Below are 27,918 nucleotides of genomic sequence, written 5' to 3'. Positions count from 1 at the left end.
CCCTAGCACATTCCAAAGATTCATGGAGCGTTACATGGTAGAGGTAAACCTGAAGCAAGTCCTTGTTTTTATAGACAACCTCAATTTTCTCTTGAGGAAAGGCTACTAAATGTCCTCAACAGATTGAGGGAGTATGGCCTGAAGTTGTCTCATGACAAATGCAGATTATTTCAGGGCACCTTGTCTTCGTAGACAGATGGACAACAAATTGTCAAAGAGCATTTGAAACCATCACCGAAAAGTTGACAACTGCCCCCATGCTTGGGTTTGCAGACCCCAAGTTACCATACATCTTGCATACAGATGCGAGCACAGTCGGGTTAAGTGCTGCTCTGTACCAGGAGCAGCAAGAACAGAGACGGGTCATCACTTATAGATAGATAGTTAGATAGATAGACAGATTACTTTATTCATCCCCGAAGGTGAAATTAAGTCGTCATAGCAGCCGGTACATTTTAATAATATAAAATAAAATAAAATAAAATAAAATAAAATATTGCGGTAGAAACAATAAAAACAGAAACACAAGATAAATGGGTAGATAAGGTGCAGTGGCATATGATGGTAAGTACTGATGATATGATAATATGATAATGATAATGTTGTTGTTAGACAGTATATAAAAATAGTACAGTATATATAGTATATAATATATATTTATATATGAAGGTAATTATACCAATATAATAATAGCAGTATATAGTAATAATAGCAGCAACAGTATATATAATAATAATAATAGTAAAATATAATAATAATAACAACAACATGTACACATGTATAAATATGTGTATATAGACTTATCTATACAAAGAATATATAAAGAGTATAAAGAGTATGATATAATATATGATATATAGTACGGGTATAATAATAGATAATATAATATTCTATGAGTGTAAGAATATGTAAACAGAGTGTGCAAAAGACAATATTATTGTATAAAGTGATGAATTGAGACATTTAGTGCAGTTGTGTGATGGTGGCTCTGACAGAGGTAGATGCGTTGTACAGTCTTATTGCGGTTGGGAGGAACGACTTCCTGTATCGTTCCCTAGAGCAGCGGGGTTGAATGAGTCTGTGGCTGAAGCTGCTCCTTAGCTTGTCCAGTGTTTTGTGGAGGGGGTGAGACGGATTGTCCATGATTGCCAGCAGTTTTGCCAGCATCCTGTCCTCCACCACCTCCTCCAGGTTGACAAGCTTAGAGCCAACCACAGACTCTGCCTTCCTAATCAGTTTTTTCAGTTTGTTGGCGTCCTTAGCCTTGATGCCCGCACCCCAGGACACCACAGCAAAGAAGATGGTGCTCGCCACAACAGACTTATAAAACATCTGCAGCATCTTGTTGCAGACGTTGAAGGACCTGAGCCTCCTCAGGAAATAAAGCCGGCTCAGGCCCTTCTTGTAGACGGCCTCTGTGTTATGCAAGCCGTAGCCTCTCACCGTGTGAAGCCAGATACCCAGCAAACAAATTGGAATTTCTTGCCCTTAAATGGGTAGTGACAGAAAAATTGCAAGACTATTTGTATGGAAGTTCATTCCTTGCCGTTACCGACAGTAACCCGTTAACCTTCATACTCACCTCTGCAAAGCTAGATGCTACAAGCTACAGGTGGCTACCTGCTTTTTCAACATTTAACTTTCAGTTCCAGTACAGATCAGGAAAGCAAAACCAAGATGCAGACGGCCTTTCAAGACGTCCACACCCTGTATTGACTGATGACTTCACATCACGAAAAGAGGTCGAAAGGATACAACAGTTTGCACAGACACACATGTCTCAGCCCGAATACTCCAAACTAATGACTGAGGGCACAGTCAAAGCAATTTGTGAAAAACACTTTGTCCATCACATCGTGGATGATAAAATTGCAGTAACACCGCCTGTTTCTACCTTGGTCATGTCTCTCACCCATAACCCAAAAGCCATACCTACAACCTTTGCCTATGAAAATCAATGTGGGGGTTTGCCCATCATCCCGTATCTCACAGCTGCTGAGCTGATGGAAAAACAGAGAGCTGATGCAAGTATCCCAGAGGTGATACACCAGATGGAGTCTGGAGAGAAACCTCCACCAACTGCTAGGAGGAACTCCCTGAACTCTGGCTGATACTAAGAGAATGGAGCAGACTGGAAATTTTAGATGGCAATTATATCGAAGACAACAAGAGGGAGCACTGGTGTCCTACCAGCTTGTATTGCCAGAAGAGCTAAGGTCCCTGGCCTTGAAGAGCCTACAAGCTGATGTTGGTCACATGGGCATGGAGCGCACAATAGACCTTGTCAGGGCGCGGTTTTATTGGATTGGATTAAATTTATTGTCATTACACAGAGTACAAGTACAGAGGCAACGAAATGTCCACAGATGTAGAAAACGAGATCCGAACCCGAAACCGTTGCATACGACGCAAATCCTTACCCGAGAAAGCTGCACCACTTGTTTACATCACAGCTACAAGACCACTTGAGCTTGTGTGCATGGACTTTCTCACACTAGCACCAGATTCAAGTAACACCAAAGACATTCTGGTCATCACTGTCCACTTAACTAAGTATGCAGTGGCCATCCCTACAACGAACCAAAAGGCAAAGACAGTTAGCCAGTGCTTATGGGATCACTTCCTCGTCCACTACGGCATCCCTGAGAGACTTCATAGCGATCAAGGTCCCGACTTTGAGTCCTGTACAATTAAAGAGTTGGGTGACCTTATTGGCACCCAGAAAATAAGAACCATCCCCTATCATCCTAGAGGGAATCCCGTTGAACACTTCAACAGAACCCTGCTAAACATATTGGGAACCTTTGAGAACAAGATAAAGAGTCACTGGCGTAATTACGTCAAGCCTTTAGTACACCCCTATAACTGTACAAAAAATGAAGTGACAGGCTTTACCCCTTACGAGCTGATGTTTGGGCGACAGCCTAGATTGCCCTAGATTGCCTTTGGTCTACCAGTCCACCCCCAACCAGGATCATATTCTCATTAAATCCAGAACCTGAAATCTCATCTTGAGAACAGTTATTGAGTTGCTGCTGAAAATGCAAAGAAAACAGCTGCACGCAACAAAATAAGATTTGACAAGCGCATTGTTGACTCCACCTTGACAGTTGGCAACAAATTTTAGTAAAAAATGTCTGCCTAAGAGGCAAGCACAAGTTAGCTGACAAGTGGGAGTCAGACGTGTATGTTGTCCTAAAACAATGTGGCGACGTGCCAGTGTATATTGTTAGACCTGAGACCAGAGAGGGTCCACAGAGAACCCTTCACCGTGACCTTTTGCTGTCAGGTGGTTGGCTCCTGATGACCTCGGCAGAGAGTGAAACTGACACAACAAAGACGGCCGGCGGCAAAGAACCCGATAACATCCGAGAGGAGACAGCTCAGATACTGCTGATGGGAGTGAATCTCAATCCGACCCTGAAGATTACTATTATGACGGTCATAGAAACCTACGAGTGGAGACCCTGGGTTTCAACCAAGTCCCAGAACCCGCAGAACAAGTCTATCCCTCAGGATGCTCCAGCAGAAACTTGTGACTTTAACCCACCTGATCCTGATGAAATCTGTGTACCTCACCAAGATGAGAGTTGCTTACCTGATCTTGGAGGAAGCACCTAATCTGATCCTGGAGAGAGTGACAGACTTGAACCTGAGGAAAGTTACTCATCTCTACCTGAGGAAAGCCTCTTACTTATTAAACAGAATCCTCAAGACCTCCCCAAAGAGGACCTGAACAGTCCCTCATCCCCTAATCAAGCCACTGAAGAAGGGACATTGAAACTACTAGACCTACCTGACACTGAGACAGAACCCCTGAGAAGATCCACCAGAAACATGAAGCCTATTGAACGACTGACTTACCCTGAATTAGGAAATACATTAGTTACAATAGTCCAGTCTCTGTTTCACGGTTTAAGTGACATATTCACAGACTCAAAACCGTATAGAATTATCATAGTATAGATTCAGTATTTTGCCGGGGATATGCAAAAGGTAAACTGGGAAGGATGTAACCCTTATTATATCTCCCATATTATAAAAGTAATAATATAAATAAACTTGATATGCATGATACGGCCAGTCACATTTTAGACGAGCCTGAATACCACCACACTTAACGTGCTTCCCTGCACTTTCATACCCCTTTTGCGGCTGCCTCACTCTGGCTGTTAATACAGACGTGGTGGAGGTCTCTGCCTTCTTTGGCATTGCATCCCAAGTCGCTGAATCTCTTCTACAGAGACAACCGTTTAGTCCTTCTTGAGCAATTTAAAACATGTAACAGGAGCTGCTGACTTGTTACATTTACATTTATCAGAGCTGTTCAGACACAAAAATAAGCTCTGACAAATACAAACTCAATTTCTTAGTTAAATATATATCTGAAACACACAAACAAAAGCTGTAGCCTGCAAGTGTCGGACAACCGTGGAGAAATGAGCGTCCGGTGTGAACAGCCAGGCGAAATGCGCGTCCGGTGTAAACACGGCGTTAGAAGACCGCCCTCAGCTGCTGTGGAGGTGGCTCATCAGAGCACCTCAAGCTGTACCAGAGGGGTGATTGGCAAATCACTCACCTGTTTAATGTGTAATACACCTTGAGAGACACAAACAGAGCCAGAGAGGTGAGCTGAGCTCTAGGTGGAAAAGGTTATGCGGCGGGCGATTTATGTTACTTTAAAAATGATGAAATTGGTGAGCAGCCGTTGTCTGACTGATGTTGGGAGACTCATAGTGGCAGGGGACTTTGCCACAGTGGCGCTGAACATGGGGCCCTACACAGCCAGTTATTTGACAGATTCAAAGCAGCTCGAAACATTGACTGCACTGATTACAATGTTGAAAATGTTTTAAGTGACACAAAGGGTGCCTCTCCTGAAGTAAGCAGTGATGCTGATGCATGCACCTTGCCTAAAGTCAGCAGTGAGGACGACGTCTGCACCTTGTCTATAGACAGCGATGAGGCTAACAGCTCTGTCTGTTCCAGATCCCCTGTCAGCGGTGCAGCCAGTCCCCTTTCCTTTCCCTGGTCCCCAGTAGGCGGTACAACTGCTGACTCTTCCTGTCACTGGCTACCGGTCTGGCGCCACCTCGCTGGGCTTCGGGAGAGAACCGGCATACCGCAACGCCCACCTGCTGTGCCTCTGGAGAGGCCCAACGTGCGTTGGCACCCGCCTAATTGGCCTCCAGAGAGCCCTGTCATGTGGTGGCTCCCACCTGGTCAGCCCTCAATATTGTGTGATGATATTTTTCCAAATAAAAATAGTGATACCAGCTTCTGTACATCATCTGGCTTATGTTTGGAAACCCATAGTCACAGGCTTTGCCACAATCCATAAAATTATATTTTGACCAAATGTTATAGCATGACTCATGGTATAGCCAGGGCTATATGAGGTATTAATTTCCACTCTAATCTATTATCAATCATCTATTATCTCACAGTTTCACTTACTAATAATGGTAGTAAAGCTGTCCAATTTTGGATGCAACTTCCCCAATTTGCCATCTCTTCAAGCCATATCGACTGTCCAGAATCTGCCTGAAAACAAACAAGCAGTTTGACCACATTTAGATTTTTGGATCATATGTAATGCATAATATATAAAGAGAAATGGAAGCTGGAAAAAACCTGTGCTGCTGTTGAAATTTCCATAGTTTAGTGTAGACATCAAAAGTCCGTCCAAAGTAGGATTGCCACTGCTTGTGTCCATACTGAGGAAGGTCGCTACAGAAAAGAGCACAAAAGACAATGTACTATTGTGATCCAGGAATAAGAGTCATATAATCACAAAGAATCTGCCAAACTTTACAACTGTAAAGATAATGAATAGCTAAAATCTGGAACGTTCCATTAGGGGTACAGCGATAAAGACATTTTAATCCAGAGAATGCCAATGTACCCCGACACACAATTATTTAAGCTTAAATAAATCCGCTGGAATCAAGCTTCCAATCTAATATTTATGCTCATTACAATGCTTAAGTAATTCACACTAACTTTTGTATTCACAATCTGTATTTACATGACACAGCAATATGTTCCAGTGAGCATATTGTGACACAACATTACAGTCTTAAGTAATAATGACAGGTGAAAAGAAACTGACAATCATTTGTTACATTGTCTGAGATGTGCACTGATATATGCCAACATAAAAATATCCCTAACAGCTAGAAAGGGATTGAATGCAAATGTTAGCTGCTGTCTAATGGTAGCTCATGATCAAGCTTTATATAGAAATCTTAAGTGTTACATCTGTCCCACTGTACAATAGCAAATAAACCCTAATTGATTGAGGAAAGCCATTTGAGAATGTATTCCATATCCTTGATATTACTAGTCAGTGCCCTCCACTAATCTTTGTCAGCACTAGTTGGACAATTGGTCGCACTAGTTCGGCATATTATCGTATTAGTTTATTATAAACTCTAAGTAGTCACTCTTTTTCAGCAACAAGTGGCACTTTTGTTCAACTAGTTAAAACAGAAACTTTAGCACTAGTAGCACCAAAGTCCCGTTATTTGGCTTTTTGCCTTCTTAATGGCCCTCTGGACCGAACAAATAATGCTGAAGTTAACTAGTGGCCTACAATTTTCTGCACTATCTAGATTAAGATGTTAATAATGTTCATCTAGAGCTGAGGTTTGACTTGTTCTATCTCTTTGAAATCTATTCAAAGTAATACAAATGTTAATTTAATTATTTGGAACCCACTAGTTAACTAATAAACGTTTGAGCCTTACTAGTTGAACTAGTTGAACTAGTAAGGTCAAAATAGGCTTTAACTAGTAGACTAGTGGGACTTTTCACCTGCACACATTTATTGAAGTCTAGACTGCTAAACTTAAATTTACCCAAAACTTAATTTCTCGCTTAGCTTAATGTAGATATACTTTATTTTGTCCGATTTGTTAAAATGTTATTATTGATAAATGGATAAATAATCAAATAATAAAAAATGAATTACAGTTTCAGCCCTAGTAATGTGCACTACATGTATAGTATTACCCCTTAAGTAGTCCCTGGAAGCCAATGCTTGATCACAAAATACAGCCCATCTACTGCTGAAAAAGAAAAACTGAAAAAGTTCAAACTAACCGTAGCCCATTGAAGAGTTGTTTGGATTTGTCCAGGAGGTAGCAGAAATCTGTGACAGTCTTCCTTTCACCTAATGGAATATCATCCTCTGTCTCAGTTCCAGTCATGACACTGACTTTTCACACCTAATTACACACAAAAAAACGATATAAAGACAGTGCAGAAGTAACCATATTGATACTGATGGATTATTACTGATTTAAAATACTTTACCAGGTACCATTTGACCTGGAGTGATCTTTCAATTTGTTACTCTTAAATGATGAACATATATTACAGAACTAGTGATATATATCATGTTGCTGGTTGCAGATGTCTGAGTGTCATACAAATGCCTCACTTGAATGTGTAACATAATAAGGAGCCTATCAAGATATCCAAAGACGCTTTACATGTGTCAATGGGGAGTTAAAATAAAAAAGAAAGTAATTTGCAGGAAACAGGAGAGAAATAAATAGCTATAATGTCAGGGTGGAGCATTAACTGAGGCCAAAGGCTAGGGTTTGGTATTTTTTGAATTTTATCGACTCTAATTTCGATTTCGATTCTGCTTATCGATTCCGATTCTTATCGGATGATTCCCCATTTTGATCCACAAATATATTTATTGGACTGGAACAATGCACAGTTGCTGTGATTCATGTTACACCGGGGCAGCAGTAACGCCCTGTGGTAGACAACTCATCTCCGAGCGTTATCTGACTCAATGTCCTTAACCCAACTGTGTTAATTAGTAGTAATTGTGATAGGGGCAATGTTGAAACTGTTTTTCCTTGAAAATACATGTGTTTAAATGAACCAAACAACACACAGCTGCTGATCGCAGTGATCGGCAGCAACATTCATAGAATCACTTCCACTTTAGAGCAAGAGGTTTGCCACTGCGTGTGGTTGGTGAAGGCTGGGAACAGGAACTTAGAAGGATAGTTCACCCAAAAATGAAAATGTACTCATTATCTACCCACCACTATGCCAATGTAGGGGTGGGTGAAGTGTTTGAGTCCACAAAACACTTTTGCAGTTTCAGGGGTAAACAGTGTGGTGTCATTTACAACCATGTTTTTAGCCGAAATGTCCTAAATTACATTTCGGCTTAAAACATGGGATAAATGTACTCTACCCAACTGGACTCCATCGGCATAGTGGCAGAAAGGGAATCCATGATACAAAATGTTGGTGCCACGTTTATTGTCAATGGATATATCACTGTTTCTGAGTTTTCAGGATTACCAATATTATAGAAGTTTACAGACAAAATATGGAATATATAGCTAATAATATAGGTAATGAACTAACACATTTATTTATATCATCTACTATATCATTTTATCTTATCCCAGACAATCAGCACATACCTAAAATGATTACAATAAGCCTATATTTATTGTTAGAAATGATCTTTGAAACGTAAGAAATTACATATAGCCTTTAGCCTATAATTAAGCTATGTAGCGTTGTGCTTGGATGCAAATGGCGTGAGAGGCAAATTGTTTTTGGAGCGATTATTATTTTCTCATCATATTATTATTAATCTGCTAGAAGAAAGCAATTTTTAGGGATTTTGATGATCACCCATTGCAAATATGAGGAGGTTTTTATCATTGTGGTATTTTGGGCTATTTTTTGGCACTTGCTTAATCCAACAACTAATTCAATGAAATTCAATTGTTTGCATTTTAGAAATCACATACCATATGCAGTCCTGTCACTTTCAGCAAATAAAAAAAAAAAGCGAAACATATTGTGGTTTTGATGTTAATAAGCTCTATCCCACTGTGGGCATCACATGACCACAGTATTACGGTTATGCAGCTAACGTCATAACTAGGGATCCAAGATATATATTGGTCCAATATAATATCAGCTTGATAATTGGAATTTTATATTATTATTTATTTATTGGAAACGGTAATTAACGCTGGTAGAAGATCCGATAATAACCATTGAATATTAATTCATCAATATTTGCTTAGTATATTTTTTCAATTTACCCTAAGGTGTGCATAAACTATAGGCTTAAAACTTGTTTTTTAGAAACGTGAAACTATTATCAGTATAAGTGTCGGCCATGTAAAGCATGTAATTATCAGTTATCTGTATAGGATGGGAAAATCCATATCGTGCATCCATAGTCACAATCCGGTTAGCCTGAAGACATCCCAAATGGCAATACATATACATCAAACTTGCTCAGGAAATACTTCAGACTTCAATCAATACTTTTTGGGGGAAATTGTGATTTTGTCCATGGTGGCATGTGGAATTTTGATGAAGTACATTACGTTTCAATATTTATGTTACCACTAATTACTAAACGTTATATAATACTGCTGCTGTTTGTGTGTCTGAATGAGAGGTTTTAATTGATAAAGTTAACAGCCGTCAATGTTGTATTAGAATGCAAGAGCAAGCCTTTATAGGACATGATGTTTGCATTACATCTATATTTTGTTTATGATGTATTTATGTTTCTTAAATTTACTAGGTTGCTTCTCTTTATCGATTCAAAGCAAGGTGTATATTTTAGTACAACAACACATGCAGAAAGAAATACATGGCATACCTCAAGGTGGATATCTTCTCTTGTTTAAAAAAAATATTGTATAATAACTGGATGCCCCTTCATACAAATTTTAAACATGATCTCAATAATACTTTGCCCTTTTACAGTTTTATCAGTCTTAACGTTATTTTTTGTGTAGGATAAAAATCTATATGCGGCACTATCTACTGGTGCATCAGTTGCAGAATGCAAAATGTCAGGACATGAGACGCTTAAGGACTTGCAACTAAATTAACGATTATTATAGGTTGATTTACATCAATAGATAAATAAATGTGTGTTGAAATGAATGGACAGATAGATATATAAACATTTAAATACATGAATAAATGAAAATAAAAATCGTTTTGGCTATTTATGTAATAAATTTATTTAAAATCTACTTCAAGATTTACAAATTAATGTCATTGAGTCTTTTACTCGTTTCTTAATTAAATTGTAGGAAGTGATGATTCATGAAAAATAATTTTAAGTTAACGAGCCCCAGGACAAAATACATGGAGACATTACAGCAGGAGGTAAGAAAAATTACATGCAACAGCAAATAAGCATAAAGCCACGAGGACTCGGTCATAATTGACATTTTTTCTGAGAAACCATTTTCATATTCAATATTAACTCAGCGACTCGTCTATAATGTAACGTTATGTTCCCAGTAATGAATTCGGCTGATCTTGCTGACTAGCAACGGACCGACCTTAGTTGGGCCGTAAAATAGCTATGACTCTTTATAAACATCATATCAGCTTTCGATGATCCCCAATATGGGCAAAGTGAAGTCAGGACACCCCTTTGTCAACATCACAAGGAACGTAACATCTGGAGACACATGCCTGGATAACAAAGATAACCAATGGTAGCCATCCTGAGTAAAGTAATGAAGACAATGCTTAAGTGGCTTTAACACACATTCCTTCTCACCTAGCGTCGATGAACAGGAGCACCACAGCGATGCTACTCACAAATCAGTGCAAAAGCCTTGACGAGCTCTAGTGGTGAAGCGCGACGTTCTTAACATCTCCTGGCAGCTAACCGCTGCTTAAAGAGCCGCACCACTCTGCAGCATGGACAAAATTGTTGTCTCTTCAAGTCTAAATGGTACTCCGTATAAAGGATTCCTGTTCCGTGACAGACGACTTGTGAATGGGTGGGACTCTTCTTTCCAATACGATAGGCTAGCTACTTCCAGGTCATCATTTTCAAAATAAAATAATTCCTGATTTTAATAGAATGCTTTACCTCCCGTTCTACTTGTAGAGACCATATATAGTCTATGGTAGATGCTCAGACAAGTTAAGTCGGCATTTTGAGAGCAAAGCGGCCCATTAATATAAAGAGGTACATTGGCCTTATATTACTTATGTTATGGAATTTACAGGTAGAAATATAGATATCTTTTTCTAGTTCCTGTCATTTCTCTCTAGGCTTTTCACACACCTATTGTGACCAGAGAGACAGACAGAGAGAGAGACACACAATGCTATAATAATAATAATAATAGTTACAATTCCAAGTGTGACGATATTAACTATAATAGTTTACAGGCTGCATACTAATAATGTGCAGTGATAGCATAGTATTACTAATAATAATAACAAAAACAATTAAATATAATTAAATAATAACTGAACAATCTAATTTAATAATTGTTGTAATAGCAGTAATACGGTAGCAGTAATGTAAATGGAGTGATGAAATATGTAGTTTTTTACTAATATACATACATAAACACAGACATAATATCTCATCTCATCTCATTTTCATCCGCTTATCCGGGGTCGGGTCGCGGGGGGAGCAGCTCAAGCAGGGGGCCCCAGACTTCCCTTTCCCGGGCCACATTGACCAACTCTGACGGGGGGATCCCGAGGCGTTCCCAGGCCAGTGTTGAGATATAATCTCTCCACCTAGTCCTGGGTCTTCCCCGAGGTCTCCTCCCCACTGGACGTGCCTGAAACACCTCCCAAGGAAGGCGCCCAGTGGGCATCCTTACCAGATGCCCGAACCACCTCAGCTGACTCCTTTCTAAGTGAAGGAGCAGCGGCTCTAATCCGAGTTCCTCACGGATGGCTGAGCTTCTCACCCTATCCCTAAGGGAGACGCCAGCCACCCTTCTGAGAAAACTCATCTCGGCCGCTTGTACCCGTGATCTCGTCCTTTCGGTCATCACCCAGCCCTCATGACCATAGGTGAGGATAGGAACGAAGATCGACCGGTAGATCGAGAGCTTTGCCTTGCGGCTCAGCTCTCTTTTCGTTACAACGGTGCGGTAAAGCGAACGCAATACCGCCCCCGCTGCTCCGATTCTCCGGCCAATCTCACGTTCCATAGTACCCTCACTCGCGAACAAGACCCCAAGGTACTTGAACTCCTTCACTTGGGCTAAGGACTCATTTCCTACCCGGAGTAAGCAATCCATCGGTTTCCTGCTAAGAGTCATGGCCTCAGATTTAGAGGTGCTGATCCTCATCCCAGCCGCTTCACACTCGGCCACCAGCCGATCCAGTGAGTGCTGAAGGTCACAGGCCGATGATCCAATGAGGACCACGTCATCTGCAAAAAGCAGTGACGAGATCCTCAGACCACCGAACTGCAACCCCTCCCCACCCCGACTACGCCTCGATATCCTGTCCATGTATATCACAAACAGGATTGGTGACAAGGCGCAGCCCTGGCGGAGACCAGCATCCACTGAGAACGAAACTGACTGGCTGCCGAGGACGCGAACACAGCTCTCGCTTTGGGAGTACAGGGATTGGATGGCCCTGAGGATAGACCCCCTTACCCCATACTCCCGCAGCACCTCCCACAGTTTCTCCCGGGGGACCCGGTCATACGCCTTCTCCAGATCCACAAAACACATGTAGACCGGATGGGCATACTCCCAGGCCCCCTCCAGGATCCTTGCGAGAGTGAAGAGCTGGTCTGTAGTTCCACGTCCGGGGCGAAACCCGCATTGTTCCTCTTCAATCTGAGGTTCGACGATCGGCCGAACCCTCCTTTCCAGCACCTTGGAGTAGACCTTACCAGGGAGGCTGAGAAGTGTGATGCCCCGGTAATTGGCACACACTCTCTGGTCCCCCTTTTTGAACAGAGGAACCACCACCCCAGTTTGCCACTCCTTTGGCACTGTACCCGACTCCCACGCGATGTTGAATAGGCGTGTCAACCATGACAGCCCCTCAACACCCAGAGCCTTTAGCATTTCTGGCCGGATCTCATCAATCCCTGGGGCCTTGCCACTGCGGAGATGTTTGACCACCTCAGTGACCTCCACCAGGGAAATTGACGATGAAACACCATCAACCTCGAGCTCTGCCTCCAACATAGAGGGCGTGTTATTCGGATTCAGGAGTTCCTCAAAGTGTTCCTTCCAACGTCCGACAACCTCCTCAGTTGAGGTCAACAGAGTCCCATCCTTACTGTACACAGCTTGGATGGTTCCCCGTTTCCCCCTCCTGAGGTGCCGGATAGTCTTCCAGAAACACTTTGGTGCCGACCGAAAGTCCTTCTCCATGACCTCTCCGAACTTCTCCCACACCCGCTGCTTAGCCTCCGACACGGCAGCAGCTGCAGCCCTTCGGGCCTGTCGGTACCCTGCAACCGAGTCAGGAGTCCTCCAGGATATCATGTCCCGGAAGGCCTCCTTCTTCAATCGGACGGCTTCCCTGACCACCGGTGTCCACCACGGTGTCCGAGGGTTACCGCCCCTTGAGGAGCCTAAGACCCTGAGGCCACAGCTAGCCGCCGCAGCTTCAGCAATGGAGGCTTTGAACACCGCCCACTCCGGCTCAATGCCCCCAACCTCCACAGGAATGCCAGAAAAACTCCGCCGGAGGTGTGAGTTGAAGATACCTAGGACGGGGGCCTCCTCCAGACGTTCCCAGTTCACCCGCACTACTCGTTTGGGCTTACCAGGTCTATCCGGAAATTTCCCCCACTCCCTGATCCAACTCACAACCAGATGGTGGTCGGTTGACAGTTCCGCCCCTCTCTTTACCCGAGTGTCCAAAACATGCGGCCTCAGATCAGATGACACGATCACAAAATCGATCATTGATCTTCGGCCTAGGGTACTCTGGTACCAGGTACACTTATGAGCACCCTTATGTTCGAACATGGTGTTTGTTATGGACAATCCATGGCTAGCACAGAAGTCCAATAACAAACAACCGCTCGGGTTCAGATCAGGGAGGCCGTTCCTCCCCACCACGCCTCTCCAGGTGTCTCCATCGTTGCCCACGTGGGCGTTGAAGTCACCCAGCAGAACTACGGAGTCCCCTACTGGAGCCCCATACAGGACTCCATTCAGGGTCTCCAAGAAGGCCGAGTACTCTGAACTGCTGTTTGGTGCATACGCACAAACAACAGTCAGAGTTTTCCCCCCTACAACCCTTAGGCGCAGGGAGGCGACCCTCTCGTCTACCGGGGTAAACTCCAACACCGCGGCGCTCAGCCGGGGATTTATGAGTATCCCCACACCCGCCCGACGCCTCACGCCCTTGGCAACTCCGGAGAAGAATAAAGTCCAACCCTTATCCAGGAGTATGGTACCAGAGCTGAGACTGTGCGTGGAGGTAAGCCCCACCAGATCTAACTGATAGCGCTCCACCTCCCTCACAAGCTCCGGTTCCTTTCCCCACAGCGAGGTGACGTTCCACGTCCCCAGAGCCAGCTTCTGCCGCCCGGGTCTGGTCCGTCGAGACCCCCTACCTTCACTGCCACCCAAGTGGCTGCGCACCCGACCCCAACGGGTCTTCCCACAGGTGGTGGGCCCATGAGATGAAAAGAGGGGGGGTGCCACGTAGTTTGTTCGGGCTATGCCCGACCGGGCTCCGTGGCAAACCCGGCCACCAGACGCTCGCCATCGAGCCCTCCGTCTGGGCCTAGCTCCAGACGGGGGCCCCGGGCTTCCTCCGGGCTGGGTCCCATCTCCTCTTTCGTCGATATTCATTGAGGGTTTTGAACCATTCTTAGTCTGGCCCCTCACCTGAGACCACTCTGCCATGGGAGACCCTACCAGGAGCACAAGGCTCCAGACAACACAGCCCTCAGGTTCACGGGGACACGCAAACCTCTCCACCACGATAAGGTGACGGTTCAAGGAGAGCAGACATAATATATGGATATTATATATTATATCAGTATGGTATATCCTGGCAGAAATATGTACACTATCATATCAAATATTATATTTTAGATTTGTTGTTACCAACCTACAGCTTACAGTCACTGGCGCACTGCAATATAAGTGAACTAGGCGATTGCCTATAGTGGCACTTTGGCAAGGACGGCGTAATGTGAAAGCCTGAGGAACGTCATAATACTAAGTCATAATAATGAGATACTAAGTCATAATAATGAGATACCATCTCATAATAATGAGATACTACATTTAATTATGAGATAGTATCTCATAATTATGATATACTAACTCATAATTAATAGTATGTCAGCAATGCTGACTCAGAGAAGTTTAGGAGTATTAGTGACCAAGAGATTAAGAAAATTGATATAAATGTGAATGTTGATCATTTAAATAATTCTCTTGGCAGCAAAGCAGTCCATGCAGAAGAAGGAAGGTAAGCACCAAAAAATGTTTGTACCTCTGTGGACAAAGAAATGTAATGGAGCTATTTAGTTTAGATACAAAGCTTTCAAAGTACTAAAAAATGTATCACAGTTTTCAAACTCGTATTCAATATAAAAAGCTGCAAGCAAATGTAAAAAGGATTTTAAAAAAACTACAAAGAAGGAATTTTTGAGGGAATTTTGTAATTCAGTTGGTAAGGAATGAATGGGATAAATTAGAATATGGTTATCGTTGTTAAAATAGTGGTGAAACAATAACAGTGAAAGATGAGAGAGCAGAGATGTTGATTTTAATGAAAATTCATTGTTTACATTAGTCAACAGGTGAAAAGAGGAAGAGAAACTACTTTGAAAATTAATGTAATGTTATGGAATATTGAGGGTCAAATGTATAGCTGGATAAAGGATTTTATACTCAATAGAGAACATCAAAAACTGGAGAGAGTGAAGTGTTGAATATATTGAGGTGTAATAATTAGTAGTATATAATTAGAGAAATATACGTTTTTTGTGTACCCAATAAAATAGATCATAAAATCCTGAGCCACACTCCATACCAGCTGGGGCGGTATTGCACCGAATCATTGTTTGCCAGCTTTTAAAAAAAACAAAGAAGAAGAAGAAGAAGAAGAAGAAGAAGAAGAAGAAGAAGAAGAAGAAGAAGAAGAAGAAGAAGAAAAAGAAGAAGAAAAAGAAGAAGAAAAAGAAGAAGAAAAAGAAAAAGAAAAAGAAAAAGAAAAAGAAAAAGAAAAAGAAAAAGAAAAAGAAAAAGAAAAAGAAGAAGAAGAAGAAGAAGAAGAAGAAGAAGAAGAAGAAGAAGAAGAAGAAGAAGAAGAAAAAGAAGAAGATCGCGCGGCCGAGTAAGCTCCACGAAACGTACTCTTTAATATTTTGTAGCTCTGTATTTGCTGTTTTATCTCATAAAGATATACGTCTACGATGAAATTATAGCGATAGCTGATGTAAGCTGTTGGCTGTCAAAATCGAGCTACGATCAACTTTTATTGACGATATTGATTCAAGATGTAAACAGAAGGACTCTAGACCTCAGGAAAGTTAATCTTTTTACAGTCCGTGTTGGATGTAATTATACAGGCTCATGTAAATGGCTTTGTATTTATATAGCACTTATCTAGTCTTTATGACCACTTAAAGCGCTTTACAGTACAGTTCTACATTCACACACACATTCATACAGTGCATCTATTCACAGCACTTGTTATTTCTATATGTAGTAACACTAAACCTACTCTTCTAGCGTAATTTACAGTAGCAGTTTACAATTTGCAAAGCACTGTTGTAAATGCAATAACTCTACCCCCTTATAGGAAAATGAGTGAGCTGGAGGATATCAGTCTTCACATTCATGACAGGATATCATCCTTACAACGCATGCTGGATCTATCAGTTGTTGGTATGAAACTGTGATTTATATAAGACAAGACATATAACCGATGTTTTTTTGTGTATAGTGTCATTGATAAAGAAATCTGGTCCCTTTTCTCTCTCGCTCTCTCTTTCTCTTTCTCTCTTTCTCTCTCTATCTCTCTTGCATGAAGAATTGCCTCAAAATAAGAATAAGAAACTTGGACTAGAACTGTTTGCCCTGGAGAGCCTTTTGGAGGAGTTTGAAAAACGTGTCAGCCAACAGAAGGAGAAACTAAAGCATTTGAAGGTAAACAGAGGATACACACTATCTAGCTAAGTAACAGTAATATAATTATTAGTGCAGCTGCTTAATCTTAAAAGTAGTCCATCTATGCACAAGGTACAAGCAGGCACATGCCCTGTTAGGTTTGTTTGAATTGCTGTCAAAATTTGAACCTGGAATGGAATGATAGTTTGTTAGGCCAATTTTGATATTGTTTTACCTTTTTAGGTTAATATTGATTCGTTTACCATTTACTTGTAACATGCATTTAAGTGTCTTTTGAATGTAGTTATTGAAGAATTGTAACTTAAAGGCATAGTTCACCTAAAAACTTTGATTTACCCATTATCTACTCACCAGGGGTCTCATTTATAACTAGGGCTGAACGATTTGGGAAAATAATCTAATTGCGATTTTTTTCCCCAAATACTGCGATTGCGATTTAATATGCGATTTTTTTTATTTTATCCTCTTTTACCCCCCAAAAAACCATAATGAATGATTTAAATATGACTTTCCCACATTTTTATTTAACTGCTCATTACAGAAACAAGAAAAACAAATCAGTGTGCATTTAAGTAATTTAATCAAAGTCATTGTAAGTATAAACACAAGGCATGCACTTTATATAACCTGTTTTTTTTATTATAGGTGTCTTACGGCTCCCGTCAGTAACATTTCCAGTGTTGGGAAGGATACTTTCAAAACGTATTCCGTTACAAAATACATGCCCAACCAATTTGAGTAACGTATTCTGAATACTTGGATTACTTTGACATTGAATTGCATTTTATAAGTGTAGGAATGCGGCGTTGTTATAGTCAGTGGAGCAGCAGCAGTTTAAGCTCTGTGTCCGCGGATGCGGCGGGCCAGCTGGATGCGCTGGAAGGGCAGCTTGCGGATCAGCAGCTCCGTAGATCCCCGTTCATGTCCGGGTGGTCGTGCAGCGGTATGGAGGCGCCGCGCCTCAGCGGGAACACCCCCATGCTGATCACCTCCGTCTCGCAGATATGCATGTAGGTGACCGGGGGGCTCTGGAGCCGCGCCGCCCCGGAGCACGGCTTGCTTTTCCGGGTAGCGATGTCAGGTCCGCCGCCCGCACCGCGGTCAGCAGCGGCATGAGCTCGCTCTGTGAGTCCGCCACGTCGGTCGAAGACTTTAGAACCCTGTAGGTGATGCAGGCTTGCTTCGCTATCTTCTGGATCAGAGGAGTTTTGTGGTCCCGCGGCACTCTTGCTGCGGGTGAGGACAGCAGCCCAGTGCCCTACTCTCATTCGCACGTATTAATCGTGCACGCTGCGATTAGAAAATCGCGTTTTAGAAAATCGCGATTTTATCGCTAATGCAATTAATCGTTCAGCCCTATTTATAACCGGTGCTTAGGCACAAAACGGGGCCTGAAACGTGCGTACGTCACTTCTCACGCAAACGTTGGGATTTATGAAAGCAAACTTGCGGGGAAATTTGCATATTTCCACGCAATTTCTGACCCATGCATACAAACGTTTTTGGAAACAGGAAAGTGGCGACGCAGACGTGAGGTGATGAACTGAAGCCAGATTATTGATCCACTTCATAATTTACATTAAAACCAACAGCTTAAGTTTTGCTGGCGCGACATAACTGTTACACACAAACCTTTTAATTGCAAATTATATAACAACAACTTACAACAATTTACGTTTAGATTCGATTTAACCGCAGAGTTACGGAGCCGAGTCATTAATAGTTTTAAATAATAACTCCTAACACTGTGTGAGTGTATCATCAAAGAGCGCACAGGAGATCACATACAAGAAATGAAGAAGCTTTCCAAATAATATCCCAGAGTGGAGGAAACGATACACTGATGTGAGGGAATCGGTCCGATGCTCTAAATAAATAAATACTGCCGTGACAGTGGTGCGGGGATCTGCGTGATATTTGCATGCGAATGGAAGGATGAGGAAGAATAGAAGGTTCAGCACTATATCAGCTGATATAGATTCTGTTGATCTGTGACTTGGTGGCGCTGCCGGGCTGTGTGCCTTGGCCCTGCTGTGGAGCTGTACATCGTCTCTGCGTCTGTAGCCAGGGAATGTTTGTTTATTTATCACAAGTCATATCGTCATTGCAATATTAAACAACGTTATCGCATGTTATCCTAATATCGTGCATCCCAATGACAAAGCCCAAATAATTTGTTTGTGTCTCAGGATCTTGAGAAGGTATTGAAGAAGGAGTTGGAAGATGTTCATCACATGAAGGACAACATACCTGCACACATGCCCATGACGAAAGGCCCAACAAAGTGAGAAAAGCATGTGCTTTATTATGTTATGTATCATTATGTTTTCGGGTTGTCCGTCTGTTCCTCTATCCGTCACGAATGCCTTAATAGATATTCACTTAGAGGATGATCTGAACAGAGGGTTGTTGGTCAAAGGTCAATGGGCTTCATTCACTAACATTTGCGCAGAGTAACAAGTCCTACTCTGCGCACAAAATAAGTGCGTGCAGAAAAATGCAGCCGGATCATGACACTATTCTATTTGATCGTGTTTGTAACAACAGATCATTTTTAAAATGGTAAATGAAAATGAAATAAAAAACGGCATTGTGTGCAAACCATAGAGGCAGAAGTCCAGGCTGTGGCTGTGAAAACCTCGCTGAACAATAACACTAATGTTGCACTGGTTGCACAAAATATTGACGAATAACGACTCATTTTCATGATGTTTAAATGCAGTCACATGATCAAGTCCTGATACCTGGTGTTGAGTGTGTATTAGTTAAAGTGAGTGCAGGTCAGCAGTAGAGTGAAGGACACAGGAAACTTCAGCACAATACCAACCACCTTTGGCTTCTGATCTGATAATGAAGCAGCGGTGCTGATTCTTGAGCAGCTGTGGATCAAAGAGGATACTACTGTTTATTTCCACTGTTCATTAACAAAGTCACTTATTGGCTTCACGTTAATGCTCCTCTTATCTCACTGTGCCAATGTGAGTGAGTAGGGGCCTGTATGTACACACACACACTTTGACAAAAACAAGACTGTCAATAAGCATCTCGGAACACTCGTGAACTTGTTCTTTTGCGCTCTCTATGTTCTTTTCACTGCTCTCCTGATACAAAAATACGCATGCGCGCAGGAAAGTTTTCTGGATGGGCGAGGGGATGGCTGTCTGCTGTGTGAGCGGCATTAGAAGAGAGCAAAGAAGTGAAACTCCAAAGAGAATTTCAGGCTGACAGCGTAAAACATTCACATGACAATTTGTACTTGATGGTCGCGATATAGTCATCTAATACATCTCACGTCTAACATCTTGGAAATATATATAAATAAAGCAAACCTGTGCCACCGTGTGTATGTTTTTGAATCTGAATATTTTTACAGCAGAAATTCATTTTATAACACATAATTCTGTCATAGTTGGAAGCCTAAAAAGGTACACTTTTAGTTGCGTGTCCTCTGGAGTGACGATGTTTTAAAAATCAAGCCTTGGATGCAATACTGAGGCGGTAAATGGTGGCAAAGGTAAAAAATGCAGACAAAAATAAATAAGGAAACATAAATAAATATTATATTCCTGTTTGTGGACAGCTTCCCTGTCGAACATACATACTGATTGATTCAATTTAAACACACTAAATATTAGGTCAGGAGACCCTCTCTCCCTCCATGTCTCCTGCACTAAAATGCAACGCGACGCGGACACTAAATAATTGTAACCACTGCTGATTCCAGACAGATGCACATTAAAGGGCCCATATTGTGTAAAATACATTTTCTGGGCTTTTACTGTCCGTAATTACTTGAAAGGGGTCAGTAGGTACCCTTAAGTATGTAAACAGTAAATCTGACTTCTTCACTTTGTCCATTCGAAGAAATATGTTATTGAAATGATGTGTTTATTACTTCTTCTCTGCGTGATGTCATCATGGAATCGCACTTCTATCAGCACCACCCAGCCAGTACAAGTCCAAATCCACCACCATCACAACCATCCCTCCTCCCCTCCCTACCGAACGCGATACCAAGCAGACATGTTGCTGAGCTAGCACCTTGTTAGGTATCATAGGCTAACCACAACAACCAACTCTGAGGAAACACTGCAGCGTGGAGGGATGCATGGAAGAGAATGTGTCTGTGTACATTCCTCCTGAAAACGTTGCTATTCGAGACCAGCAGTTATGCTTTATTTCTTCTGACGTGCCGTGTTGGTGTGCTCAGATTTGATTTATATCGCGATATATCGATATTGACTGATATGAAAAAAGTTATTGTGATAAGATTTTTTTTCCTTTTGCCCAGCCATATTTGGGCACTATACAAATAATAATGAATTGAAGTTTGATAGTCAACATCACATTCAGTGAGCTCACCCCGGCATCTCCATGTAAAGTATGTGCAAAAAGTAGAAGCTATTGCTTATCTGTATCTGTCATCTCTTAAAAACATGAAGGACTATGTAGATATAATTATATGATTATGTGGTATTGGAAAACAACCTCCAGCACTGAATGTCTAATGTTTGTGTTGTCTCTCAGTGGAAATGAACCTGTTTTGAACAAGAATGAAGCAGCAGATGTTCAACTTGTCCAACCAGAAAATGTCAAAAAGACCAACAAAAGCTACATCAAAGAGATGGAGTTTATCACTGTACCAGAGTTTGAGAACATCCCACAGTAAGTATCTCTTAATGATATCCAGCACATGCCATGACATTTCGGAAACATTTCAGACATGCACTGATCTCCATAGTTGGTGCCTGTGTAAACGCAAATGTCTGGGTGAGAGCATCCAGAGTTTCTGCAGACTTTCTCTGTATGGCCCTCCAGTATAAAGGCAGCAGAAGAGAGTTTTTGGTAATTAGAGTTGACACCTGTGTCGCTGTGCTGTAACCAAAAATGTGATCCGGCAGCGCAAATTAATACATTACGTCCTGTCTCTAACTACTACACCACGCCTCCGCCTCTGAGCAGAAATACTTTTTAAAAATGGGTATAATCTTCATCCGTCACACATCAAAGTGGGGTTGTTTATCTGATTCTCATTCCTTTAAGCTGTGTTTTCTTTTGATTTTAAGAAAACTTCTCTCTGCTTTTCTCTCACTTGCTCTCTTCCAGAGTCAAAATGCTGCAGACTTTATAAAATATTTATCAAATAAGATTGCCTACGACTCTCGAACTGTGAACTGGGATTAGAATTTTATTACGTGTAATTGAGCAGCCTTTGCGTTAAATTAAATACTAACATGGCAATATCAAGATTGCTGGATCCTGCTTGAAGTCTGCTACATGCAAATATTCAGTCATGGAACCCTTTACTGGTATTTTACTGATTCTTGAGACATGGGACAAAACACGTCCAGCAGTTGAAACTTCTATTTATGTTTAAAAATTAAAATATTTTCCAATGTAAATGTAACGAGGGATTAATACATGAATGTATTCAACACAATTATCTCGAATTTAATTAAATAGTTTTATCAAATCTATTAAAGTTACTGTTTTCCAACTACATCTAAAACAGCAGGTCCACAGATAATTATTCCTGAGCAAACAAATATTTTTTTTATGGTTTTAAAATGACCTAATTTAAAATAAAATAATATATATATATATATTTCATAGGGTTTCAAAAATGTGTCCACACTTTTGGTCCACACCGTCAGATATTCTTTTAATAAAATAAAACAATATAAGAGATAGCAGTCACCCTAAAGGACTCATTTTCACATTCCAACTATGCAGAGTGCATCCGTAGCAGACAGGATAAATATGTTTTATAGTATTTTAATCTTAATTTTAATATTTCATGTGTCACAGCCATGATATGTCAACACCGTCTTCCATTTTCTGAGCAAATTCTTTATAATGTTTAGATCATTTTATGCTCCTGAAGTAGGTTTTGTTAGCATATCGTATCGAGCTGAAAACAAAATTGCTGCTACATGTACTCTTATTATTTTTTTAACAAATTATGTCAACACAATTATGTCAATCAGATGTCAACTCCGTCAGATTTTCAGTTTGACAGTGGTGTCAGGCCTATTACGGAGTTCACATTCAATGGGATGTTTTTTTGAGTAATTTTGGTCCAATATATAAATAGATATTTATGTGTTCATAAGGGTTATGAGTCATGGCAGCACATATAACTATCCAAATAATCCAATTTCACCCCCTCAAACTAAATAATCCAAATGCAAATCTTTCCTCTACACCACTTTCTCATGTGCACCAGTTCACGGTTCCAAAAATTAACTAGTTCAAGTTTATTTGTTCCATCTTTTATTGGAATGGTTATGATTTAAATTACAAACTTGTATTTACCTTTTAATTAATGGTGTCAGGTCATGAATCTGGATCTTCAAATCATCAAACAAAACCTAAGTAAACTTCATGAGTGTAGGTGTTTATTTGTCAAAGTGAGAGCAGGTCAGTCTGTAGTATTTAGTGACATCTAGTAGTGTAGTTGAATGTTGCAGCTGAATACCCCGCACTTCACCCTCCCCTTCAAAACAGGAAAGAGAACCTGTGGAAACATTCAGTTGTCATAAAAACTCAAAAGGTCTTTAGTTTGTCCAGTTGGGGCTACTGTAAAAAAAAACATGGCTGCCTCTTTAGAGGGGACCATCCTCCCAGATGTATATATAAAGTATTTAAATATAAAAAAGGCCCCATTCTAGGGTAAAGAAAACAACAATTTGTACAATTTAGATGAAACACACTAGTGAAAACAATTACTGGTATTGTTAAAAATTCTATTTCTGCAAATAGATCGTTTCACCTAGATCTTACACATTAAACCTTTAAGCCTCAACAAAATAAGGAAAAACTACCAAACCAACCTTCTGATTAGCAGCTCCATGCGTGTGTGCCTGTGTGCATGCTTGCTTGTTTGTGTGACACTTGCGGCTGCTCCTGGTATTTCACATGATGGCCTATATGATGATGACTTAATGAACGCTCATGTTTTTATTTAGAATCAATGAAACTCAAAGTTCAAAACAAATATGAAGGTGTTCATGCACAACACTGCCCAGAATCAATATATTTTAACAACGAACCCCTCTTTTTTTTGGAATGCTTGCTCCTAATATAGTCATCTCTTTTTACATTCACAATTAAAGCTGAATAAAGTTATATCGAATCAACCAATGGCTCCTGAGAGCTGGGGCATGAGGGGGTGAAAGTAATTTTCAATAATGCATCAAGTTAGAGGTTTCCCTGCACAATTTATGGCTTTAGTTCTCTGAGAATTTCTTTCATATCCAAGCAAAATTGGTATTGTACTTGTTATTTTATTGGTATGGTACTGAAATATCCCTAACTGAATCGATATTGAATCTGAATCAAATCGATTTGGCAATGGTGTTGACACAAAATAAGTGATGGCAAGGCAAAAAGCACATTTTGTTTAAAAAAAGGAGAAAAGGAGGATGTATCAAAAAGCATGTCAGTAGCTTAAAACATGGTATCTATATACATGTAGTTTAGGGTTAGATTAATCAGAATTTAAGGTTTTATTTTTTCAATATTTGTGAGTTGTACCATGATTCTTACTTCCTTTGATGTACTACTTCCTAATTTCCTTTTCAGAGGGGTGACAATGTTGAGTATCATACATAGGGATGCTGCTACACAATCAACATTATTGACTTGTGTGTGTGCAAATAATTTGTGACAGCTATTATATTGTATTGACAATTAAAACTAATGTTGTATAAACATGTCACCCATTACGAATAATTATCTATTATTACAGCATTATTGTATAGACAATACATTTTGTTCTAAATTATGTGTAGGCCATTATCACAAATAATAAACAGTGTGGTGGGGGGTTTGATGGGTGACTGATCTAATAGAAAAGAAATGTGTAAGACTCAATTCTGCATTTTGTTTTTAATTCTTTGTTGTCTTATTGTCATGACGTTGGCTGTCTAATGAACACAGACAGATTTCTAGATTGCACTGTAGTTATTTTTTTGTAGCATACATTAGTTTTGACTTTTTCCAGTTCTACATGTTGATGTTAAATGCAATTTGCGTGTGTCCGTCCCTCTCAGGTACATGAAAGGACGTGTTTCATATGATCAAATTAATGCTGTGGTGCAGAGCATTAACAAAGCTGTAACAGCCAAGTACAAGATCCTCCATCAGTCAGTGAAAACTCTGAGTAATCATGCACGCAAACTTCACCAACGCTTCAAGGACCAGGACACGAAAGATACAAAAGGTATTTTTTGTGAATGATGGATTTTGGCAATTCATTTTGACATCTGTTTTCAATATTGAGTTCAGACTTGACTGAATTCCCATGTGAAATTGTTATCCTATTGCAATATAGTTATGACCTTAATTGTTATATTGGGAATAAATATAATTGTGAATGAAATGCCCCATAAGGTAAAAATGCATTCATCCACCACCTTTAGTAGCATACAAAATTCCACACTGCAGCATAAGAATACTGAGCTGGAACACAAAATATTTTTTAAGGAACACACAAATAAAGCAAACAATTTGGAATTATTGAAGGTTTATACTTCTTTAGCCAAGTCCCTGAGTAATATATAATGTCTGAATATTAAATCTTATACCTTATTGGCTATTTTCCCTAATACATCAACTTATATTCATGGTCTTTTTTAAATGGAATATTTGCATTGTCTAACATTTAAATCTGAAACATTGACTTAAATTATGTTGAAGTTGTTAAGGAAGGACCTCCTTAACATCTTAAGGTCCTTAAGTTGTTAAGGACCTTAAGGACTTCCAACACAAATTACGATTCTTTGTATATGACACAACACTGCTCTCACAGTTGTGTTGGAATATCTTGCAGGTCAGTATTTTGTGGTGGAGGATGACATTCGCGAATTTACACCAATGAGGGTGGACAAACGTTTTCAGGGGATTTTGAACATGCTTCGACACTGCCAGCGTCTGCGGGAGCAGCGCGGGAGAGGCCTCACTCGCTATATTTTGTTATGATTGAAGACTCAGTCACATTATGCTTTCAGTTGTGATTTTCTTTTCAAACCAACGATTATTGTAAATGTGTGTATTACAGATAAGTTTTCTTCTAAATTGCTGAAATAAAAGTGTAATAATATTTGAAATGTCTGCTACAGTACGTGTATTTTCTTCTTTGAACTTGATCCTTTAGAATAGCCTTACTTTTATAATATGAGACAGTTGCAAGATTGCACTAGGGTTCTTTTGAGATAAGCTCAGTATGTTTAAGAAATTTGCATAATATCCATCTAGGACACACTTAAACCATGAATGCAGCAAAATACAAAAATGCCTGTTCCAGAAGAAATTCTGATGCAGTGAGCAGGAAAGCTGCTGGCGAGATTAGATCTCCTCAAAGATAGTAGGCTCATGCATAAAGCTAAAACTACAAAGTGAGTCAATTTAAGACATTTTGATTATAAACGTCCCAAATCTGGTGTTCATCAGAACTTTTTTTTTTTGTTTGAAAGGCCAAGTAATTGCACTGTTTGATGGTGATCAAATGAAATATAGATGATGTCAGGTAAAACCTCATACAAACCAAATCCTGCAAGGTTCGTCATGTTGGTTCATGTTTCAGTGCATTTGCCCGGCCCCCCTGCTGTTTTCAGGGGGGCCGGGCCCAGTGTCAGAAAGCTTGGTCTCAGACGCAGGTAATTGGTCCTCCAACAGGATAGTGACCCAAAACACACTGCTAAAAACACCAAAGAGTGGCTAAGAGCAAAACATTGGACTATTCTGAAGTAGCCTTCTATGAGCCCTGATCTAAATTGTATTGAACATCTGTGGAAGGAACTGAAACATGCAGTCTGGAGAAGACGCTCTTCAAACATGAGACAGCTTGAGCAGTTTGCTTACGAGGAGTGGGCCAAAATACCTTTTGACAGGTGCAGAAGTCTCATTGAGAGTTTCAGAAATTGATTGATTGCAGTGATTTCCTCAGAAGGTTGTGCAACAAAATATTAAGTGAAGGGTATTATAATTTTTATCTAGGCCATTTTCATTCGTTCATTATTTTTAAAGGATTCTTTTGAACCACAATTCAAAAGTAACGTCTGATTTTCATTAGTTAACTTTCTGTAAAAAAAAATGTATAATCACTTTTAGCAGTTTCAAGTTATTTCAGTGATCATTGTGGGTTTTTCTGTCTTTAACAGAAGGGTACCAACAATTTTGTCCCTGTGTGTATGGGTTGGTCATACAGATAGTCTTCGCTGCTTGCTGAAACAAAGAATTCCAGCAGAATCAGAAATTGCAGTAAGAGGTGGTATTTCCACCTAGATGCTATTCTCTACACTTGTTTGCCTTAGAGATACCTTAAACAGATCTCAGATTTAACACATTCTTTTGACATATTGTGTACCAAAGACATTCTTGCTAGAAGATGTCATTAGCTCTTGTCTTGCGATGTTTGACCGACTTCTTTCTCTCCTTGTATATTTAGTCGTCTCAGCGACTCTCTTTTTATTTGTTCTACGTTTGTACCTAGTTGGTTGGATAATCCCCTTTTTCCTGGAGGGCGTTTTATTGGTCGATGTGATATTGATATATCATTTATATTATTCCAGAGCCCTCTTGTTGCCCCCTGCAGCTGTTCACAGCATTGGTAATAACATCAGAAAAAAAATCTTTAAATGCTTTAAATGCGGGACAGCAACTATGAGTCCTTTTTTCAAACAATCCACGAAACATACCGCCAAGACCTTGCTATATTGTGAACCAAGACCCCTGTATCCCGGTAAATCTCCAACCGCTTGTGCTGTATAGTATACAACATATTTGTCTGTATTGTGAACATATGGCTGATACATGGCATTCCTTTTTTTAATTGGTATTTCACTGGCAAGTTTAATTATTACTTTCCAGTATGTAAAAGGAATGCATTGATTCTGGTTCGACTTCAGAGATATCTCAATGCTGGCGATATGCGTTTTACACAATCTAAAGGTAGTGTGGGCGATTGTAAGTTTTTTTGATCATCTGATTTTTTGGACCTAAT

At 40.4% G+C, this 27,918-nt stretch overlaps 2 protein-coding genes across 4 annotated transcripts in view; one reads left to right on the top strand and one right to left on the bottom strand.

The window, feature by feature from the left end:
- Window positions 1–10,826, bottom strand: part of scai (suppressor of cancer cell invasion) — a 70,693-nt gene extending 59,867 nt beyond the window's left edge. For 2 of the 3 annotated variants that reach the window (XR_009924723.1, XM_062412782.1), the window contains exons 1-4: window positions 10,589–10,826; window positions 7,105–7,229; window positions 5,635–5,730; window positions 5,458–5,544 (exon numbers count right to left, since the gene is read on the bottom strand). Coding sequence is in view for 1 of the 3 variants with exons in the window: in XM_062412782.1 (XP_062268766.1) it covers window positions 5,458–5,544; window positions 5,635–5,730; window positions 7,105–7,211 (290 nt within the window). In the remaining 2 variants the exon portion in view is untranslated. Of the gene's footprint in view, window positions 1–5,457; window positions 5,545–5,634; window positions 5,731–7,104; window positions 7,230–10,588 lie in introns of those variants that run through there. The other variant, XM_062412783.1, reaches the window with a different exon arrangement.
- Window positions 10,827–15,901: 5,075 nt separating this feature from the next.
- ska1 (spindle and kinetochore associated complex subunit 1) lies at window positions 15,902–26,027 on the top strand. Its single transcript, XM_062413052.1, has 7 exons — window positions 15,902–16,116; window positions 16,585–16,670; window positions 16,816–16,931; window positions 19,103–19,197; window positions 21,441–21,578; window positions 24,968–25,137; window positions 25,747–26,027. The coding sequence occupies exons 2-7, from the start codon at window positions 16,589–16,591 to the stop codon at window positions 25,893–25,895; spliced, it is 750 nt and encodes a 249-aa protein (XP_062269036.1). The 5' UTR covers window positions 15,902–16,116; window positions 16,585–16,588; the 3' UTR covers window positions 25,896–26,027.
- The last annotated feature ends 1,891 nt before the right edge of the window (window positions 26,028–27,918 follow it).

Source organism: Platichthys flesus, chromosome 19, assembly GCF_949316205.1.
Source record: "Platichthys flesus chromosome 19, fPlaFle2.1, whole genome shotgun sequence".
NCBI classification, from domain to species: domain Eukaryota; kingdom Metazoa; phylum Chordata; class Actinopteri; order Pleuronectiformes; family Pleuronectidae; genus Platichthys; species Platichthys flesus.
The sequence above is the reverse complement of the archived record's forward strand: the minus strand, read 5'-3'. Positions and strand labels throughout refer to the sequence as shown.

What these genes read in the sequence shown, in the direction of transcription:
- ska1 (XM_062413052.1), top strand. Translation starts at nt 16,589, where the DNA reads ATGAGTGAGCTGGAGGATATCAGTCTTCACATTCATGACAGGATATCA. An exon ending in AGAAACTAAAGCATTTGAAG is followed by an intron (nt 16,932 to 19,102) that starts GTAAACAGAGGA and finishes TTTGTGTCTCAG; the next exon opens with GATCTTGAGAAGGTATTGAA. An exon ending in GAGTTTGAGAACATCCCACA is followed by an intron (nt 21,579 to 24,967) that starts GTAAGTATCTCT and finishes CGTCCCTCTCAG; the next exon opens with GTACATGAAAGGACGTGTTT.